At 39.1% G+C, this 18,270-nt stretch overlaps 1 protein-coding gene across 1 annotated transcript in view; it reads right to left on the minus strand.

The window, feature by feature from the left end:
• Nucleotides 1–4,289: 4,289 nt before the first annotated feature.
• LOC113510226 (talin-1) overlaps nt 4,290–18,270 on the minus strand; it is a 135,915-nt gene continuing 121,934 nt past the window's right edge. The window contains 5 exon segments of the mRNA XM_052901070.1: nt 4,290–9,575; nt 13,586–13,933; nt 15,280–15,438; nt 16,442–16,620; nt 17,864–18,073. Coding sequence (XP_052757030.1) covers nt 8,573–9,575; nt 13,586–13,933; nt 15,280–15,438; nt 16,442–16,620; nt 17,864–18,073 — 1,899 coding nt within the window. The 3' untranslated portion in view covers nt 4,290–8,572.

The raw sequence follows: 18,270 nt of genomic DNA on the forward strand, positions 1-18,270 counted from the left end.
AATACTGAACCAATTTTGATAAAATTTCTATGGAGATCAATCTGTAAGTATATCCTTTTAAATAAAAACAGAAGATTCCAAATTGGTTTATAATTAATGGAATTCTTATGTAACAAACATAAAAATAAAAAAAAAAATACAATTGAATAGAGCAAACGTTCACGTTCACTTTTTTACTTTATCCGAGCAATAAGTGCTTTATATTATTCTCAATTTCGTGTATAATATAGTATATGTCATATATGTGTAAGTATATTTGTTATTTATATATATTTATTCGTGTATATATGTAATTTTAGTATGTATGTATATCAATAATTACTAGTACCGCATTCGAGTATTCTGACACTTCCCTATGGTTGACTGGGAGAGAATGCTTCTAGCATTAAGTCCGCCATGTACACATATATGTACTAATGAATAAATAAATCTTTTAGAAGTTGATAATTAGCTAATATTATACTTTGGTTTTAGTTTATATTCTTCGTCAGATGTCGCTGTTTCTGCATAACTTTAACTAGCTCCAATTGGCTAAATGTGATTGCCGAATTATTCCAGTTATTTGTATAGATAATGGCGCGGGTAGACACACGCGTTGCCTTAGATCCGAGTTTGTTTGTAATGTAAGATTGAATATTGTTGTTTTGCGGCAAAATACCTGCTTGTTAATTTGCAGACTGAATTTATGTTATTTTTGTATGTTGTCATATCAAAATTTATATTACACGCAATGAAAATTTACAAGTTGTTTTATTTGTACGTATCCTTCCATAAGATCTTTTCCTTTACGGTCAGGCAGGGAAAATAAACTATAGGTGGGTATTGGTGTACCCAGCTTACTGATGCTTACCCATGTACATAAAGATGGCTCTAAAATGGACCCAAAGTGTTGACATCTAATATTCTTGAGAAGGTAGTATTTTTTTTTATACAACTTAGAACGGCAAACAAGCTGACGGTCCACCACGGAGACTTTATACAAAAGTCGATTACTTGGGTACCTCTATCCCATTCGTGTTTCAATCGTAAAGCAGTTGTGTTTCCATGGCTGTGTTTCGGTTTGAAGGGTGGTATATGGCGTGAATTTACTGGGTACAGAGGAATAACATCTGAGTCCTCAGGAATGGCAACGCATGGGGGTATCATGTGCGAAACAGTATACTCTGTTATGTCCATGGTACTGCTCATGTCTATAGGCGATGGTTACCGCTTTCCATCAGGTGGCCCGTCAGCTTGTTTGCCATTCTAAGTTGTATAAAAAAAGAAATATTCCTTGATCTCTCGAAGGCTTTCGATACGGTTTCACATGATATCCTCTTGCGTAGGCTCGAACTTGCTGGGGTGAGAGGACTTCCAATAGAATGGTTTAAAAGCTACTTGTTAAATAGAAAACAAACAGTTGTAATTGAGGGGCATTCAAGTTCGCCATTGAATGTACCTTTTGGTGTAACTCAAGGCAGCATTCTCGGCCCTCTATTATTCATTATTTTATATATAAAATTCTCGTGTCACGGTGTTTGTTACCAAACTCCTTCGAAACAGCTTTACCGATTTTCATGAAATTTTGTGTGCGTATTGGGTAGGTCTGAGAATCGGCCAACATCTACTTTTCATACCCCTCAACGATAAGGGTGACCCTCCCCAAAAAGAAATTATTTTTTGACAAATTTTTCAATTTTTATTTTATTATAATTTAGCATTGATAAATACATACAACCTCAAATTTTCACGCTTTTACGATAAATTTTCATGTATAATTCTCAAAATAGCGTATATGGTTATGGCATTTACCAGAGGGAGACTTTGTACAAAAGTCGATTGCTTGGGTACCTCTGTCCCATTCGTGTTTCAACCGTGAAGCAGTTGTGTTTGCATGGCTGTGTTTCGGTTTGAAGGGTGGGATATGGCGTGAATTTACTGGGTACAGAGGAATAACACCTGAGTCCTCAGGAATGGCAACGCATGGGGGGTATCATGGGCGAAACAGTATACTCTGTTATGTCCATGGTACTGCTCATGTGTATAGGCGACGGTTACCACTTTCCATCAGGTGGCCCGTCAGCTTGTTTGCCGTTCTAAGTTGTATAAAAAAAAAATGGTAAAACAACGTTTGCCGAGTCAGCTAGTCTACTTATATAAATGTTATAATGGATTTACTTTTAAATGTTGATGCAGAAATAATATGTTGACTACACTGTGATGTCGGGATCGTTCTTGGACGGAAGTCTTCAAAAAAGCAGAAAGGGGCATAGCGAGGCTCAGACAATGGTTGAATTATAACCTATTATTTTTTTAATGGGTGACAATGGAATGGAAACCCCATCCGCGCTATCGGTATACACCGGAGGGGCTCCAGTGAAGAATGATAGGTGAGGATGAAGCAGGCCAGTTAGCCCATCGTGACGAATTCAACAAGAATTGTTCACGATGGTTTCCAGAGGGAACCACGTGAAGGTCGACCTAATAAATACAGCTAAGACCTAATAAATACAGCTAAGACCTAATAAATACAGCTAAGACCTAATAAATAAAGCTAAGAGAGGGACTGGCTGAGAACCAGCGCTGTGCAGCTGTTCACATTGCGCTGGGACACTCACAGCATCCGCTGAGCCGGTTCCGGGACACTTTTTGTATATGTTATTTATATTTTATATTGTAAGCTTACTGGCAATAAATGTTTCTATTCTATTCTAATAGGGCATATTGCTAGCAATGGAGCTGTCAAACTCCATTGCTAATAATCCCTTACCCCCCCAATTATAACCTATTGACTCTTAACACGGCAAAGACCAGTTATATGTGTTTTCATGAAACAAAGCGTGGTATTTGTGGTGATTGTCACGCTAGTTTTTTTTTTCCAAAAGTTAATACGTTTTTTATTGTAAGTCATATAATTCAGGAGGGTGAGGACTGTGTAAACCGCATTTAATATGGTACAGTAGTTTTTGCGTTATGTGGGAACAAATGGACAGATAAAAATTTTAGTTTTAACTAAAATTGGTCATGCCCCTCATATCAATCTTTTTATAATTTCTCGCTTGTTCAGACATGGTTTGGATCAATTTTATTATAGACTAGCTTTTGCCCACGATTGGACGTTTTACTCCCTAAGGGGGTTGACTTTCAAAATTACTTTCTTATTGTCCACTTATGCTTTATATTGGCATCCAAATTAGTCTAAATATATTTAGATAAAATCCAAAATAAATTCGTAAGATGGCTGTACCAAAAACAGTATGGTTTTAAGGTTTTATCCTCATATATACCTGAGTATGTTTTTATTGGGTACAGTGGGTTATAATACACTTGAAGATGGAAATAATTTATTTTTTACAACACAGGGGGCAAACGAGCATGCGGCTCACCTGGTGGTAAGTGACTACCGCCGCCCATGATCACCCGCAACACCAGCGGCATTGCAAGTGTGCTGCCGGCCTTTATAGAAAATATACTCTTTTCTTGAAGGTTATGTTGTCGTATCGGTTCGGAAATACTGCTGCTGGAAGTTTTCTGGAAGGATTCCAGTGGTTGTGCGTGGAAGATAGTGCTTAATTGATTATATATTGAAATTAGTACGGGGGGGGGGATGTAACCAAATTGCTGGTATCAATGTTAATAGGAGCGCCCAGTAACTACGTGCGAGGAATTTATTTGATGTTCCGTTAAGAAGAACAGAGTTGGCCAAGCAAGCTCCCCTCTCTCTAGCATTGAAACTGCTCAAAGATGTTTTGAGCCGGTATCCACAATTAGACGTGCTCGCCTCCAGCTTGCTGGAGTTTCGTCGGATGACCACGGAGTGTTTGTGTTCAGAGATTTAAAATCTAATGTTATTTCTATTATTGTTATGTGAATTAAATCTTTTTAATATTATACATATGTGTTACAGTACTGATGCTTTCTTGGGTGAGCGTATTGGGAGACTGTAAAGTTCCCAGTTGATGAAATAAATAAGCAAATAAACATTGAACCTATCTATATGTGGGATATGGCGTGAATTTACAGGGTACAGAGGAATAACACCCGAGTCCTCAGGAATAGCAACGCATGGGGGGTATCATGGGCGAAACAATATACTCTGTTATGTCCATGGTGCTGCTCATGTCTATAGGCGACGGTTACCACTTTACATCAGGTGGGCCGTCAGCTTGTTTGCCATTCTAAGTTGTATAAAAAAAAGCTACATAATTTCATAATACTGAAGTAGTCAGCAGTTTCAGCTCTGCCTTGATATAGTCACTCAACATCCTCTATTCTTTATCTATTAAGTGTTAAAATAAAACAATACGACAGTCTATTTGTTAAGTTTATTAAATACAAATATAAGTAAATACCGTACATCGGGCGAACTTTACACGGTTCAGTTTGCAACTAACACTAAAAGTGAATAAAATCTCAAAATAATTAACAAAAAGTCGTCAAAATCAAAACCGATCCATAAATTAATATTTTAAAACGTAATAATTAGTATTTTTTTTATTTGGTTTCCATTGTTGACACAGTTTATATTTACTTACAGATTATCATACCACTTATGTACTATTTGTATGAACTATACGTATCAAAAACTAATTTTGAATATAGTAATAAGGAGTCGTTTAGTCCTATAGGGAATTAATATTAATAGTAAATGTATAAAATATTAAATGATTACATATCGAAGTTACATTAATTAATAAGACACGATTTTAGCCCAAATCTGTCGCCTCTAGTACATTCCTGTACACGAAGCAAACGCGCCCATAGTAAGACGCCATATTAATAAATTTATTTTTACCTCTCATATATTTTCACACGGTAAATACATTAATTTCTCATTAATTTTTTCAAAGACATGAAAATATATAATATAATATACGTTGTACTACATACAACTATGTATAATATAAATCTAAACTATGAGAATTGGTGTTACAATACCTTCAGTGGACGAATCGCTTTCGCGGGCATCACTACACTAACAAACAGTAATATATGAAAAATATTTTATTGGAATACATATATATATTGAAGCTGCAAATTAATAAGGCACGTTACAACTCTAAAATGTGTATTATATAAAGTTATAATACATTGCAAGAGTGTTTACATTTTGTATTTTAGGAGTAAGGTCGCTCACGCTACCTGCGCCGACGACACTGCCACTATCTGGCTATAAAAAAAAAAAAAAAGAATAAAAATGTTTATGAATCGATTATCGCATTAAACACGTTACGCAAAGCAATCTACAATATAATTAGTAGACAAAAGTACTTTTGCATAATCCTAGAAATATAATTTTTAGCTGTCACTATACATAGGGTGGAAGGGGCAGGTTGGCAAAAACGAAAGCAGCTGATTCAGATGAATGTTCTGAATCAGACGGCATATTATTTTCCCGCCGGAATGCACCACGCTATATAGTTGACGATTGTCAGTGTTGACGCCGCGCAATGTATTTGCAACTGTACGATCCACACGACGCGCGATACCTACAGCGCGCGCGCAGTCAACGCTGCTTCTTCGTACGTAGTTTACGTACGCTTGTGGCATTAACTTTAAACGGCTGATTTCATATTAGATTTTAATAAGTATATTAAAATTTGGTTTGTATTTTACTCGTGGCGTCTGTGAATAAATATTGTAAATATTCATCTCATAGCCACTTGTCAACATCATTACTTTCTTTTCCATCAAGTAGGTTAATTTAATTGTACATAGATATTTTCACCTCTTTCTATCCTTCGCACTGGACGTACAGACATGACGGCGACGTTTCCTTCTCACAATCATTTCTGCTGTCATTCTCTCATTATATGTGAATCAATAATATAATCAAGTTAGTTGTTATTTATTTCCTCCAAACAACTACATACTATAAAATATTGTTTTTTTTTTATATAATATCATAGATTACATGAATTAAATATAAAAAAGGCCAAATTAAAAGTACCCGTAACCGGCGAGCGTGTATGAATAGATTGATGAATGTGGAGGAAGCGAAAGAGGTCTGTTTGAATCGAAGCATTTGGCGTTACATTGTTGCTGCCTACCATAATGGGAGACAGGCGTGACAAATATGAATGTATGTATGTATTACATGAATGTAAATAAAGATTTTTCCATTGATGTTCAGTTCAGAATAAAGGTCTGAATACAATGTTTCAGTTCGCCAACCTGTCCCTTAACCCGTACATATTTTTAATTATACTTAAATATCTAAGATTACGAGAAGCACTTTTTTTTATACTTGGGTATTATTATAGTTTCAAATCTTAGTATTCGTTAGATATATAAATATATTCTAAGAGTACATTAGCGGGTAGTTAATGTTACCTTAGCGAGAATGAATTGCACCAGACAAATCACTACGACGGTAAATCTAAATATAATTAAATTACATATTGTATAATTATGTACAAATATCATTATTATTATTATATATGGCTTTTTATTTATTTAATGGCACATTTATAAGATACGGGCGATGTATAAGAGAAATTTATTTATATATTTAACAAAAAAAAAATATGGTACAAAAGGCGGACTCGATGCTAGTAGCACTCTCTACCAGTCAACTTTTGGGGTGAACAGTAAATCATGTACCCGGATTATGTGCGCGAATAATATAATATAATATATAAATGTAGGAAGTTTGTCCGTCGGTTTAACTTTTATTCTCCCTTACACAAAGCCCCATTGAGATTTTTTTTTTTTTTTCATATATATAAAGGCACGTTGTTAAACATAAAAATACACTTTAATGGCACACGCGGTAATATACTCCTTTTAAATACAAACACAGTACTTGTAACTCTGTACTTATGTACCTCTTAAAAATAAATTTACTGCAGGAGAGTAGCGCCCTCTGGTGTTAAAAAATTCTATAATGTCTTTTTTAATTATATAATTCCCATTGGGATGTTACTGATTACGCTAATCTTATTTATTTATTTACACTCTATTGCACCAAGTAAAAAGGGAAATAACAAATACAGTAAATATTAATGAGAAGTGATACAAGAGGCGGCCTTATCGCTAAGCAATCACTTCCAGACAACCTTTGGGTAGAGGACATTGGGAAAAAGACGAAGGGCAGGTGGCGCACTATTATATAAATATTTATATGTCCACATATACATTTCTGTCAAGTTTGAGAATCCTAACACACAGCAATATAGACGAGATGCCAGAATTAACGATTACCCCAGAAGGTACTGTGTTTGCATTTACAGAGCCAGTCCCTTCCTGTACGGGACAATAATTTCAATACAATTTGACGTGAAGGCAACAAGAATAAGGTCCCCGCGGGGTTAGCACTTTGTGATTCATATAATCTCCATTCGGCTACACGCATTACATTGGCTTTTTTTTTTTTTATAAAATTTTACGTTACCCATCTATATAATTTACAATTCGTGATAATCATTAAAATGGACAATCGTAAGCATCATTCAGTCTTCAAAGAAGTTACCGAGACGGAGTTTATTTCAAAATTGTTTACTCTTTATTTTTTGTAAGTTAATTTTTTCGTTTACAATATTTCTATACATATTTTCCTTTACACGCATGTCTAATAATTTTAAGCGAGATGCATTTTTCGAATGCAATTCACACGATATAATGCATATAGTCGAATATAATCAAACCCGTCTATATTAATATATTTTTTTTTTAAATATACATGGTGTTTATGGTGGTATAGCTTTGTATGTGTTTGTATGTGCTACATATAATATGGGGTGTTCTAAAACCACTAGTGAACGGAAACAGTCATCACAAATGTGTTGATATTAGTACAATGTTGTCAAATGATCGGTTAACGTGTTAACATTGACTGACAGGTATATAAAAGCTGTGAATTTCATACACACCATGTATAAAAATTATACAATATAAAAATAAGCAATATATAATTTATTGTTATATTGTATAATATTATAATATAAATTTTTTAACAAAGATCAAATTTCAATTAATTATTTTTATATTTCTTTATTTTTTTTTTTTCAATTAATGTCGACGAGTTTGTTGTATGAAATATTGCAGGAGTCATTATCAACACTCTAGTTTCCCCACTCATGCATATACTAAATTTATATCTTTAAATAAAACATACATTTAAAGAGATTTTCAAATATTGTTTCTTTATTTATAAGTACATATTTTAGTTCAGATATTAAAATTATTCATAAAAATTTGACCCGTAATAATGACCCCTGCATCTCGATAAACGTTTCAAAATATCAACCGCCATAGTAACAGTTATGTAATTCTAAAATGCAATAGGCACCGCGTGTTCGATGAACGAGAAATAATATAGCACCGCTGCTTAGTCCAGGGATTCGAAATGCTGAAACAGTGCGGAGCTGTCCGTCATTACAATACAATGTCATTGTTTAACGAATCTTATATATATATATGTATAAAATTTATTAAATTGACATTTCAAATCACGAGAACTCACAATGTTCAATATAAAATATATTAAGTCGAAACGTGCGTTAAAATTTAAGCGTTAAAAAGTCACATGTCGTAACAATACATAGTTCGTACAGATCACATATTGAACACATCCAAAACACATGTCAAACCTTTAGAAGTTGCCAAACTTCTTCGTCACCGTCGAGCTGGTCTCCGATTTGTGGGAACTGGTCATTACAGATTTCCTTTCGATTGTCTCCGATGTGATCGTTTGCTTCGAGAACTTCTTGTCTAGATTGTCCATTTCCTTCACCAATTCACTGGGCTTCTTCACTTTGGTCACCGTCGTCGTCGCTTGGTAGTCGGACGATTGGAAGTCCGAAGGTCTCATGAACGAGCGGCTCGTGTCGGAACTGAGTTTCGATTCTAATGTGTTGAACCGTGAATCGATTGTGCTGTACTTCGATTCGTTATCGAACGATTTGGATAGTTCGTCGATGCCTTCGAGTTTTATCGGCTCGTATTTCGTGTTAGTACTCGTGATCGTAACGGGGGACGAGCTGTAAATCTTTGTGGTCGTCACTTTCTGTGTGCCGTTGGGTACGTCCTTCACTTCTGTGGTGGTTTCTTCCATGTAATTCGGTCCGCCGTAACTATAAGTTTCTTTGCCGTACGGCGACGAGATCCTGTCGTAGTCCGGTGTCGCCGCTTTAACTAGCTCCGTGGACGTCTTCCCGAACTCGGTGAATTGGTTGAAATCGGATTTCTCGAATTTGGACGGCGTGGAGGCCGTGAAGGGTGACTTCACTTCTTGTCTAGTCTCAGTTTTGATTACTTTAGGGTATGTGTGATAGGATTCGCTTTTGATTGTATATTCGGACTGCTTCGTACCGCCTGGGATCGCTTCTGTCGACTTCTGGTGTTCTGTGAACGACTGTCCTACGCCGTCGAAGGGAGACTTGGGCGTGCCGGGTTTTTTGAGCGTTGAATATATAGGTTCAGGTTTGTCGTCGAATTTCAATTCTCTGGCGTTGAATTTAGGGCTCAATGGGGATTGTTTAGGAGTGTCGTAGTTGGACCTTTGCTCTTTTTGATAGTGACTGGATTCGAAATGGCGCTCTTCAGATTTGTACTCGTTAACTGGCCGCGGGGTGTCGTACAGGCGGGTCTCGTAGCTGTAATGTTACTTGTTGATTAGTCGATTATTTTTTTTAAAGTAATTAAACCCTCAACCGCAATGAGACACCAACACCGACATGCAGCATGCATTACACACAAAATTAATCACAAGAATTTTTAGTAAAAAAAATAAAAACCAAAAAAAAAAAGAAAAGAAAGTAAATAAAATTAGTTACTACTGAAGCCCTGACGTCGTCATTCTGACATTCAAATGTGATGGTGTCAAATTTCCCAATGATTTTATGAAAAACTAATAAAAAAAATTCATATCCCAAGTGTGCACATGGAGTCCAGTGCTCTCAAGAATATAGTCAACCAACCCAATCAAGAGCTAGCGCTGTCCTCGCACTTTGGCTTCGAGATGCGACGCGGCGGCGGCGGCGGCGGCGGCGGCCGCCTCTCGCTCTTGAAGAATATTGTCTCCTTTTCTTTCCCATCATCTGATACCAAGTAAGCCGTACGGACTTCCGGCAGATGTAACGACTTCACGACAACCGTCTCCTCAGTTATACTCGTTCTACTTATGTTAGATACCCGCATGCAGGTTAGGCGAAAGATAAAAAACAAAAAAAAGTCAAAATTAGAACAGTTAGTTATTAGAGTACATTAGATCCTACTCAGGCTTACTACCAAATAGCAGTAGGATACAAAAACTACTTTTATCGTGTCGCAAACACAATTAGATCACACAATTTATGTACAGAACGATAATTTCGGTTTTGTAACAGCGCGGACGGGGTAAGCCACGCGTCTGAAAACGTAAATATGGTACAAGCTTATTTGTTCGGAAGCGTTCGTTTACTTTGACGACTTACTTATCGATCATCGTTCTGTCATTACTGGATGTGTTTTTTCTGCAATCGAAATATTATTTGAATATATACTAGAAATTAATAGTAAAATAATAAATAACGCAGTGACAAGCTTCGACGACCGGTCTGCGGTGCGGAACAGTATAAAACTATACAAGTTTCACTTGTACAGATCTTCGATTAATTGTAAACAATTTTTTTAAGTTAATATTACACATAAATCCGCTTAATCATAGAAACTTCCAACGAACCTTCAGCTATTGAAGTGTTTTGTCTTTATTCTATGATCACAATTTTTAATTTAACAGAAAGTGACATAACATACACGACAGTTGAAGGTTTATAGGATTTAGTTTTTTATGAATAAGAAATTAACAAAAAATACTCGTTTTATTTATGGTTTACATTCATGGCATTCAACAATGCCAATACATTTCTAACAAGATCGAAAATCTGTATCACATAGTTTCACTACCCAGACGTAAGCAGTACGTATGGACACTGCCCATCGCTATAGGCAATACAAGCGTGAAGCCATGCGCTTGTTTGTATCATCTTACTATAAGTAAAGTCTACAGCTAATATAATTAAAAACTTTGAAATTGTTAGCTAAATATATTGAAAGATGGATGGATTAAATTTTTAATTACAAATCAATTGTAAAGTCGGCACTTGGTGGAATTTACATTGAAACCTAGTTGATAGTTTCATCTTTTACTTTTGGTGGTCCCCCCCCCCCTTATGGGGGAGGTCTATGTACAGCAGTGGACAGTATGGTGTGGATAGTTTATCGTCACCTACTATATCCACTGTTTGTTATTAAAATAAAAACTATTCTATTTCTCAAGTTGGAGCAATCAATAATGGTTTCGGAGATTTGCGTGAATTAATATTGTCATAGGGCATTTTTATTTATTAAGATTCGAAAGAGAATTCGTCCGGAAGAGATTGTTTTAGCAATCTTTGAATTGTACTGGTGAAATATAAAGATAAAAAAAAAAATAAGAATTGAAAATGCATAGAAAGGTGAAATTGGTCAAGTATTTGGTATTACAAAAGGTATTAGGTTAAACTGTCGCCAACTAAAGGCGTTTGTATGTATCAATGTACTTTGTTGTACTTTTGTATGGACAGGTGGCATTTTGTTTACGTGCCAGTCAAAATGTTTATTAGCTGAACGAATTTCAAAGCATTCAATAAACTATTAGCGAAGACGATCCAAAACATATATTGCCTTTATACGTAAAGATATTAAAATTATACATTCAATATTTATACATGTATATACATGCACACACATGTACACACATGTATACACATGTACGCTAGTACTTTTTGAGATATTACTTTGTGTGCGTGTTTTGTCGTATGTCTGTGTTCATATTTCACGTAATAACAGATGGAGTGTGAATAGATTTTCCTTTATCCCAATTAATATTTGTGGTCACCGCAATGTTTTTCTTTTTAAATTAAATATGGGACAAGATTTACCCCTCTCATATACCTATTTTTGGTATTGGACTGTTTTGCCTCTTTTGCACCAAATTCTCAGTTTGAATGAAAGTGACAAAACAGTGTAATAGTTAAAATAGATTATGAGGTTTTAGTTTTTATGAATAAGGGAGTTGGGTTATAGAAAATATAATAAATTATCCTACAAAGGGGCTAAACTGATATCCTGCCAGAAACATCTATTACAGAGTATCGGCTACTCGACAATAGATGGCGTTAAAAATAAAATTATAAAAATATACAAAATTAACATAATATATTTATACATAAAAAACGATAGGACAATATATGTTTGGTCGGATCGTCTGTACATAAATCTACATATAGATATTAAAGTAAAACGAACCTTATTATTATAGTAAATGGAGGTATCCTTAAAACTAAACACTCAAATCGCATAGAAAAGTGTACAGTAGGCACGTGTCATAAGTGTGATTGAAAGGCACTGATTCTGACTATTCTTTTTCATCTGTCCGGCAGCGTGCGGGAAAGAGATAGATACAGATTAGACAAGGATAGAAGCCGAGATCCAGTATAGCTTAGTGAAGCCGGGATATAGCTGGAAAATTAGTGGTATTAATATTGGAAAATAGAAATTGAAATAGAGACTTCCAAATTGGACTGTATTAATATACGTTTATGGTCGAAGTTTATTTACACTAAATGTATTTTAAATAAACATTAGCTCTCGTGCATCTGTGCATTCATATTTCTTGAAGTTATACCAGCATCTGAACTGTTCCCTGCTGGACATAAGTCTCCCCCTTGGGGGGGGGGGGGTTTGCCAGTAGTTGCCACACTTGGCAGGTGGATTGGCAACCGCAGTTGGGTTTTTTTATACAACTTAGAATGGCAAACAAGCTGACGGCCCACCTGATGGAAAGTGGTAACCGTCACCTATAGACATGAGCAGTACCGTGGACATAACAGAGTATACTGTTTCGCCCATGATACCCCCCATGCGTTGCCATTCCTGAGGACTCAGGTGTTATTCCTCTGTACCCTGTAAATTTATTGTTTCCTCCAAAGGATTACAATAGTAAGCCATCCGTTTCTTTCCCGTGGGTGTCATAAGGGGCGATTAAGGAAGGGGAGGGATGGACAGCAGCATCCCTCTTAAAACATCTCCAAAGCCTAACTGCGGTTGCCACTCCGCCTGAAAAGCATGACAACTGCTGGCAAAACTGCTCTTTTAGGGAAGGCTTATGTTCCGCAGTAGACAGGTAATGGTTGAAATGCATTTTTTTAAATATGTATTTTTTTATGTATGTTTTTCCTATATATCAGGGGTTCCCAAACTTATTTCGTGTACTGCCCACTTTGAGAATAAATTATTTTTTAGCGCCCCCATTTTTTTCACATACTTAAAAACCACTATTACTTTAAGATCAACAAATCCCCCCCCAAGCCTCTACACAACGCCCTTTTTTTTCTGGGTCTCTTACCGCCCCCCTTTAGGCAGCGACCACAAGGGGGCGTTAACGCCCACTTTGGGAATAGCTGCTATACTCGTATGCCTTATCAAGGTAGTACTCCCAAAATTCTGGCCACATTACTACCTATACCTTTTTGAATATTGTGACATATTTTCTGTGTAAAATAAGTGCTTGCTTTCATGTAAGTACTGTAATGTAAATAAACTTCGACCGGTTACAAAAAAGAAAAAAAAAAAGCACCCTTACCGAGTGGTGAATCCTTCGTAGTTTTGCTTGGGCGTCTCCTCTTGCGGCCTGAAGCTGGAGAAGGTGGGACTCTGGACGTATTTCTCTTCTCTGGAGTGGCTGTACTGGGAGTAGCCGTTGTTCGACACGGTCTGCGTGTGCGCAGGGTTTGGCGACTGAGCGTGCGCAGGAGTCGGCGACTGGGTGTAGTGCTGCGGCTGGTTGTACTGTGGGGTGCCGTGGATGGATTGGTTGAGCTGGGACACGTTGTGGGACAGGTTGGTGGCGTTTTGCGTCGTGTTGTGTTGCGAGTAGGTGCTGTTCGGGCTGTAGGTGGTGTTCGCGAAACTGCTGTTGGGTGTTTTGAATCTGGAAAAAGGAAATGTTAAAAACAATGAATGAATGAATGAATGGTTTATTTTCTCTTCACAAAAGGTAGTATAAAGTGACAACTTGCGGTACAATTTGATATGAAGACCAATTTTATGAGAGACTGGTGCTTGCGGTGGGTTTTGAAGAACCTGTGTTACAAGTCACCATTTTGTACTTACTATACTTACTATAATGTAAAACTTACTATAACGTACTTTGATGGCGAAATATATGGAATTATATTTATTGTTAACATATAATACTACAACAAATAATATAGTTACCATGTTTCTTGTAAATAAATAAATTTTGAATTTGAATTACTGTTCATTACATTGCGTTTTTTTTTATACAACTTAGAATGGCAAACAAGCTGACGGCCCACCTGATGGAAAGTGATAACCGTCGCCTATAGACATGACCAGTACCGTGGACATAACAGAGTATACTGTTTCGCCCATGATACCCCCCATGCGTTGCCATTCCTGAGGACTCAGGTGTTATTCCTCTGTACCCAGTAAATTCACGCCATATCCCACGCTTCAAACCGAAACACAGCCATGCAAACACAACTGCTCCACGGTTGAAACACGAATGGGACAGAGGTACCCAAGCAATCGACTTTTGTACAAAATCTCCCTCTGGTATATTTTATGTTATTCCTTGTCTAAGGTCGAGGAATGGGCAGCAACACCCCTATTAAAACATCAAAAGTTAACTGCGTTTGCCAACCCGCTTATCAAACATGGCAACTACTGGAAAAACCCCCCCAAGGGTGGGACGTATATGCAACAATAAACAGTTAATGACTGATATAACGATAATAACGATAGACGTGAACAGCATCACAGACATCTCTAAATACAATGTGATACCCTCGGTACCCCTCATGCATTGTTATTCCTGAGGACAACGGTATCCTGGAATTTCACTGTCCTTTTAATCAAAACAATTGCGCAAGCATAGTTACTGACAAAACAATACGAGGGGGGGGGAAGGGATTGTTAGTAATGGAGACTAAGAATTCCATTGCTAGCAATATATCCAACCACGTCGACCTCCTCGCGATTCCACCTGGAAACTATCATGGTAAATTCCAGATGAATTCATCATGATGGGCTAACTGGCCTGTTTTCATTCTCATCTATCACCCTTCACTGGTGCCCCGCCAGCGTATCCCATTAGCGCAGGCGGGGTTACCGTACCATTTTCATTCATCAAAAAAAAAACATGATAGTTTGTCTTTGTCAACGACAGCAATACAAAGTCTCCCTCTGGTGAACTAAAGAGGAAAACATTACTCCGATTTCAAATAATTGTAGGGCAGGAAGACGATGGGCTACCTCTGATGTCCGGAGGCGTCGCTGGCGTAGCCGAGCTGCAGGTCGGTGTCGGTGTCGTCGCCCGAGGCGTCTGCCCGCAGCTTGTACTTGGCCTGCCGGATGGCCGTCAGCCGTCCACGCGCCTCCTCCAGCTCCTTCTCGATGCGCAGCACCTCCGACCTGGCGGAGACAATATCATCAGTATGGGAGAATGGACTGTCAGTATTAAGAACCTATAGGAACCATGCAGCACTGAAGAGAGTATCTTGGTTAATAGGTCACCAGGAACTAACCTAGTTGCTTTTTTCACACATCTAAATACCAATATAAATATAAGAACAATTATTATATATTGATTCATTAAAAGGTCTCTGACTTGGTGATGCATTTACCAATAGTGATCATCCGCTACTTTGACCGCTGTCCCTACACACCCTTCAGCTGTCGCCAAGCATCTTACTGTCCTATCGCCCCCCTTTAGCTGTCGCTAAGCGTTCTGCTGTTTCCTCATCCCCAGCTGTCGCTAAGTGTCCTACTCTCCCCTCACCCCCATCTGTCGCCGAGCGTCCTGCTGTCTCCTCACTTCTCCCAGCTGCCGCCAAGCGTCCTGCAGTCCCCTTATCCCCATCTGACGCCGAGCGTCCTGCTGTCTCCTCACCCCCAGCTGTCGCTAAGCGTCCTGCAGTCCCCTCACTCCCATCTGTCGCCAAACGTCCTGCTGTTTCCTCACCCCCAGCTGTCGCTAAGCGTCCTGCTGTCCCCTCATCCCCATCTGTCGTTGAGCGTCCTGCTGTCTCCTCACTTCTCCCAGCTGCCGCCAAGCGTCCTGCTGTCCCCTCATCCCCATCTGTCGCTGAGCGTCCTGCTGTCTCCTCACCCCCAGCTGTCGCTAAGCGTCCTGCAGTCCCCTCACTCCCATCTGTCGCCAAACGTCCTGCTGTTTCCTCACCCCCAGCTGTCGCTAAGCGTCCTGCTGTCCCCTCATCCCCATCTGTCGCTGAGCGTCCTGCTGTCTCCTCACCCCCAGCTGTCGCTAAGCGTCCTGCTGTCCCCTCATCCCCATCTGTCGCCGAACGTCCTGCTGTCTCCTCACTTCTCCTAGCTGTCGCCGAGCATCCTGTTGTCTCCTCACCCGCCCGCCTCAAGTTCCGCTAAGCTGCTGCTGTTGCTGCTAGTCCCTCACCTGGCGTCGATCTCCTGCGCGATGCCGCCGACCATCCTGCGGTTGAGCACGAGGCTGCGCTCCTCCTCGCAGTGGATGGCGTCGCGCGCGGCTCGCACCAGGTTGTCGGTGGAGCGGATCACCTCCGCGCCGGCCGCCTGCAGCCGCCGCGTCGACTCGGACGTCGGGTCCGCCTTCACCTGCACGCCGCGTCACAACACACGTCACACATCATCACTACCATCACGGGAGTGAACCGTATCGAATGGGGAGAGAAGAGAATGTTAGTAATGGGGATTAGCAACCCCATTGCCAGCAATAAACTCTATAAGGTTCTCCCCGGAAACCGCGTGCTTCGCTTATTGGTCAAGTCGTCACGATGGACAAATTGACTTGCATTCATCCTCGCCTATCATCCCCCACTGGTGCATCTCTAGCATACACCGATAGCGGTACGGGGTTACCATTCAATTATCATCCATTAAGACTGTATCGATTGTAAAAAACAATAGTGCAGCCCAGTTTCAGAATTGAAGACTGTACCCACCCCAAAATAGTTGGGTAACCCCCACCCCAGGATGCAAGCTAAACGTTCAAATACGCACAAAGATATGACTGAGAACCCATATGCCTTCTTTAAGGGCTTGCACCTTTCTTCTGGAAAATAATCCTTTAAATATAATAAGTGTAATGATGGATGCTTGTTTGTTGTTTTTTCACGCAAAAACTACTGAATAGATTTGAATGGAACTCAGTACATGGGTAGGTTATATTTTTATTAAGCAAAGGTAATATAGATACCGATATGATATCTATATATTGGGTTCTTCCCATTTCGATATCGCCCATATCGGTCGGATATCTATTTTTGAATATGTTAAAAGTATATTATTTTTTTAATATATACATAATAGGATGAGTATATATATATATAGATATTACTATATATTATTCCCTTTTAATCTTGATTTATCACGGGATATTGTCTTTGATTATATAGATACAGTGTCTTCATACAAATGCTTCGAGTAAAACGGCTCAACTTTTTTATACAATTTTGCGTGATAAATAGTTACGAGTGATTTTTTTGTAACTTATATATTTATTATGTTTCATAATTCCTGCATCTTTTTAATGTGTAAACACTCATTTTATTTATTAAATATAGACACGTCAAGATACATTGTGTGCGTAAGTATATAGAATACTGATAAAACAAACGTGTCAGCTAATTTGACAGTTGGCTGACAAACAGTTGAGCCGTTTTGGAGGGTGTACGGTATACGGTGTGCTGTGCATAGTGTGTGGTGCATGGTGTGTGGTGCACTGTGTGTGGTGCAGTGTGTGTGGTGCATGGTGTGTGGTGCACGGTGTGCTGTGCATGGTGCGTGGTGCACTGTGCGTGGTGCACTGCGCAGTGTGCACGGTGCAGCGCGCGGCGACCTTGCAGGCGACGAGCAGCTGCGCGGTGCTGGAGGCGACGTGGCGCGCGCTGGAGACCAGGCGCTCCTCGGAGGCGGCGCCCTGCACGAGCGCGTTGGCCGCCTCCACCAGCGCGTGCGCCGCCGCCGCCACCAGCCGCGCCGCCGACACCAGCCCCTCCGACCACTGCCCGTCGTCCGACGACGACGCCGGCCGCCGCGCCACCTTGCCCTGCCGCCGCCACCCACCGATTAGCTCTCGACACATCACTAAGCCACTTGCCAAACTACTGGCACAACTCCCCTTCTGGAGGACGCCTATATTTGCAGTGAACCATTTTGTATTACCATGACACACTCACGAACAATTATGTAATTATTAAGTACTTTTTTTTTTGTATATTTTTTATTTCTTTCTTTAAGTATGCA

This window comes from Galleria mellonella, unplaced genomic scaffold (assembly GCF_026898425.1).
Source record: "Galleria mellonella isolate WM207_F2 unplaced genomic scaffold, CSIRO_AGI_GalMel_v1 utg746, whole genome shotgun sequence".
NCBI lineage: Eukaryota > Metazoa > Arthropoda > Insecta > Lepidoptera > Pyralidae > Galleria > Galleria mellonella.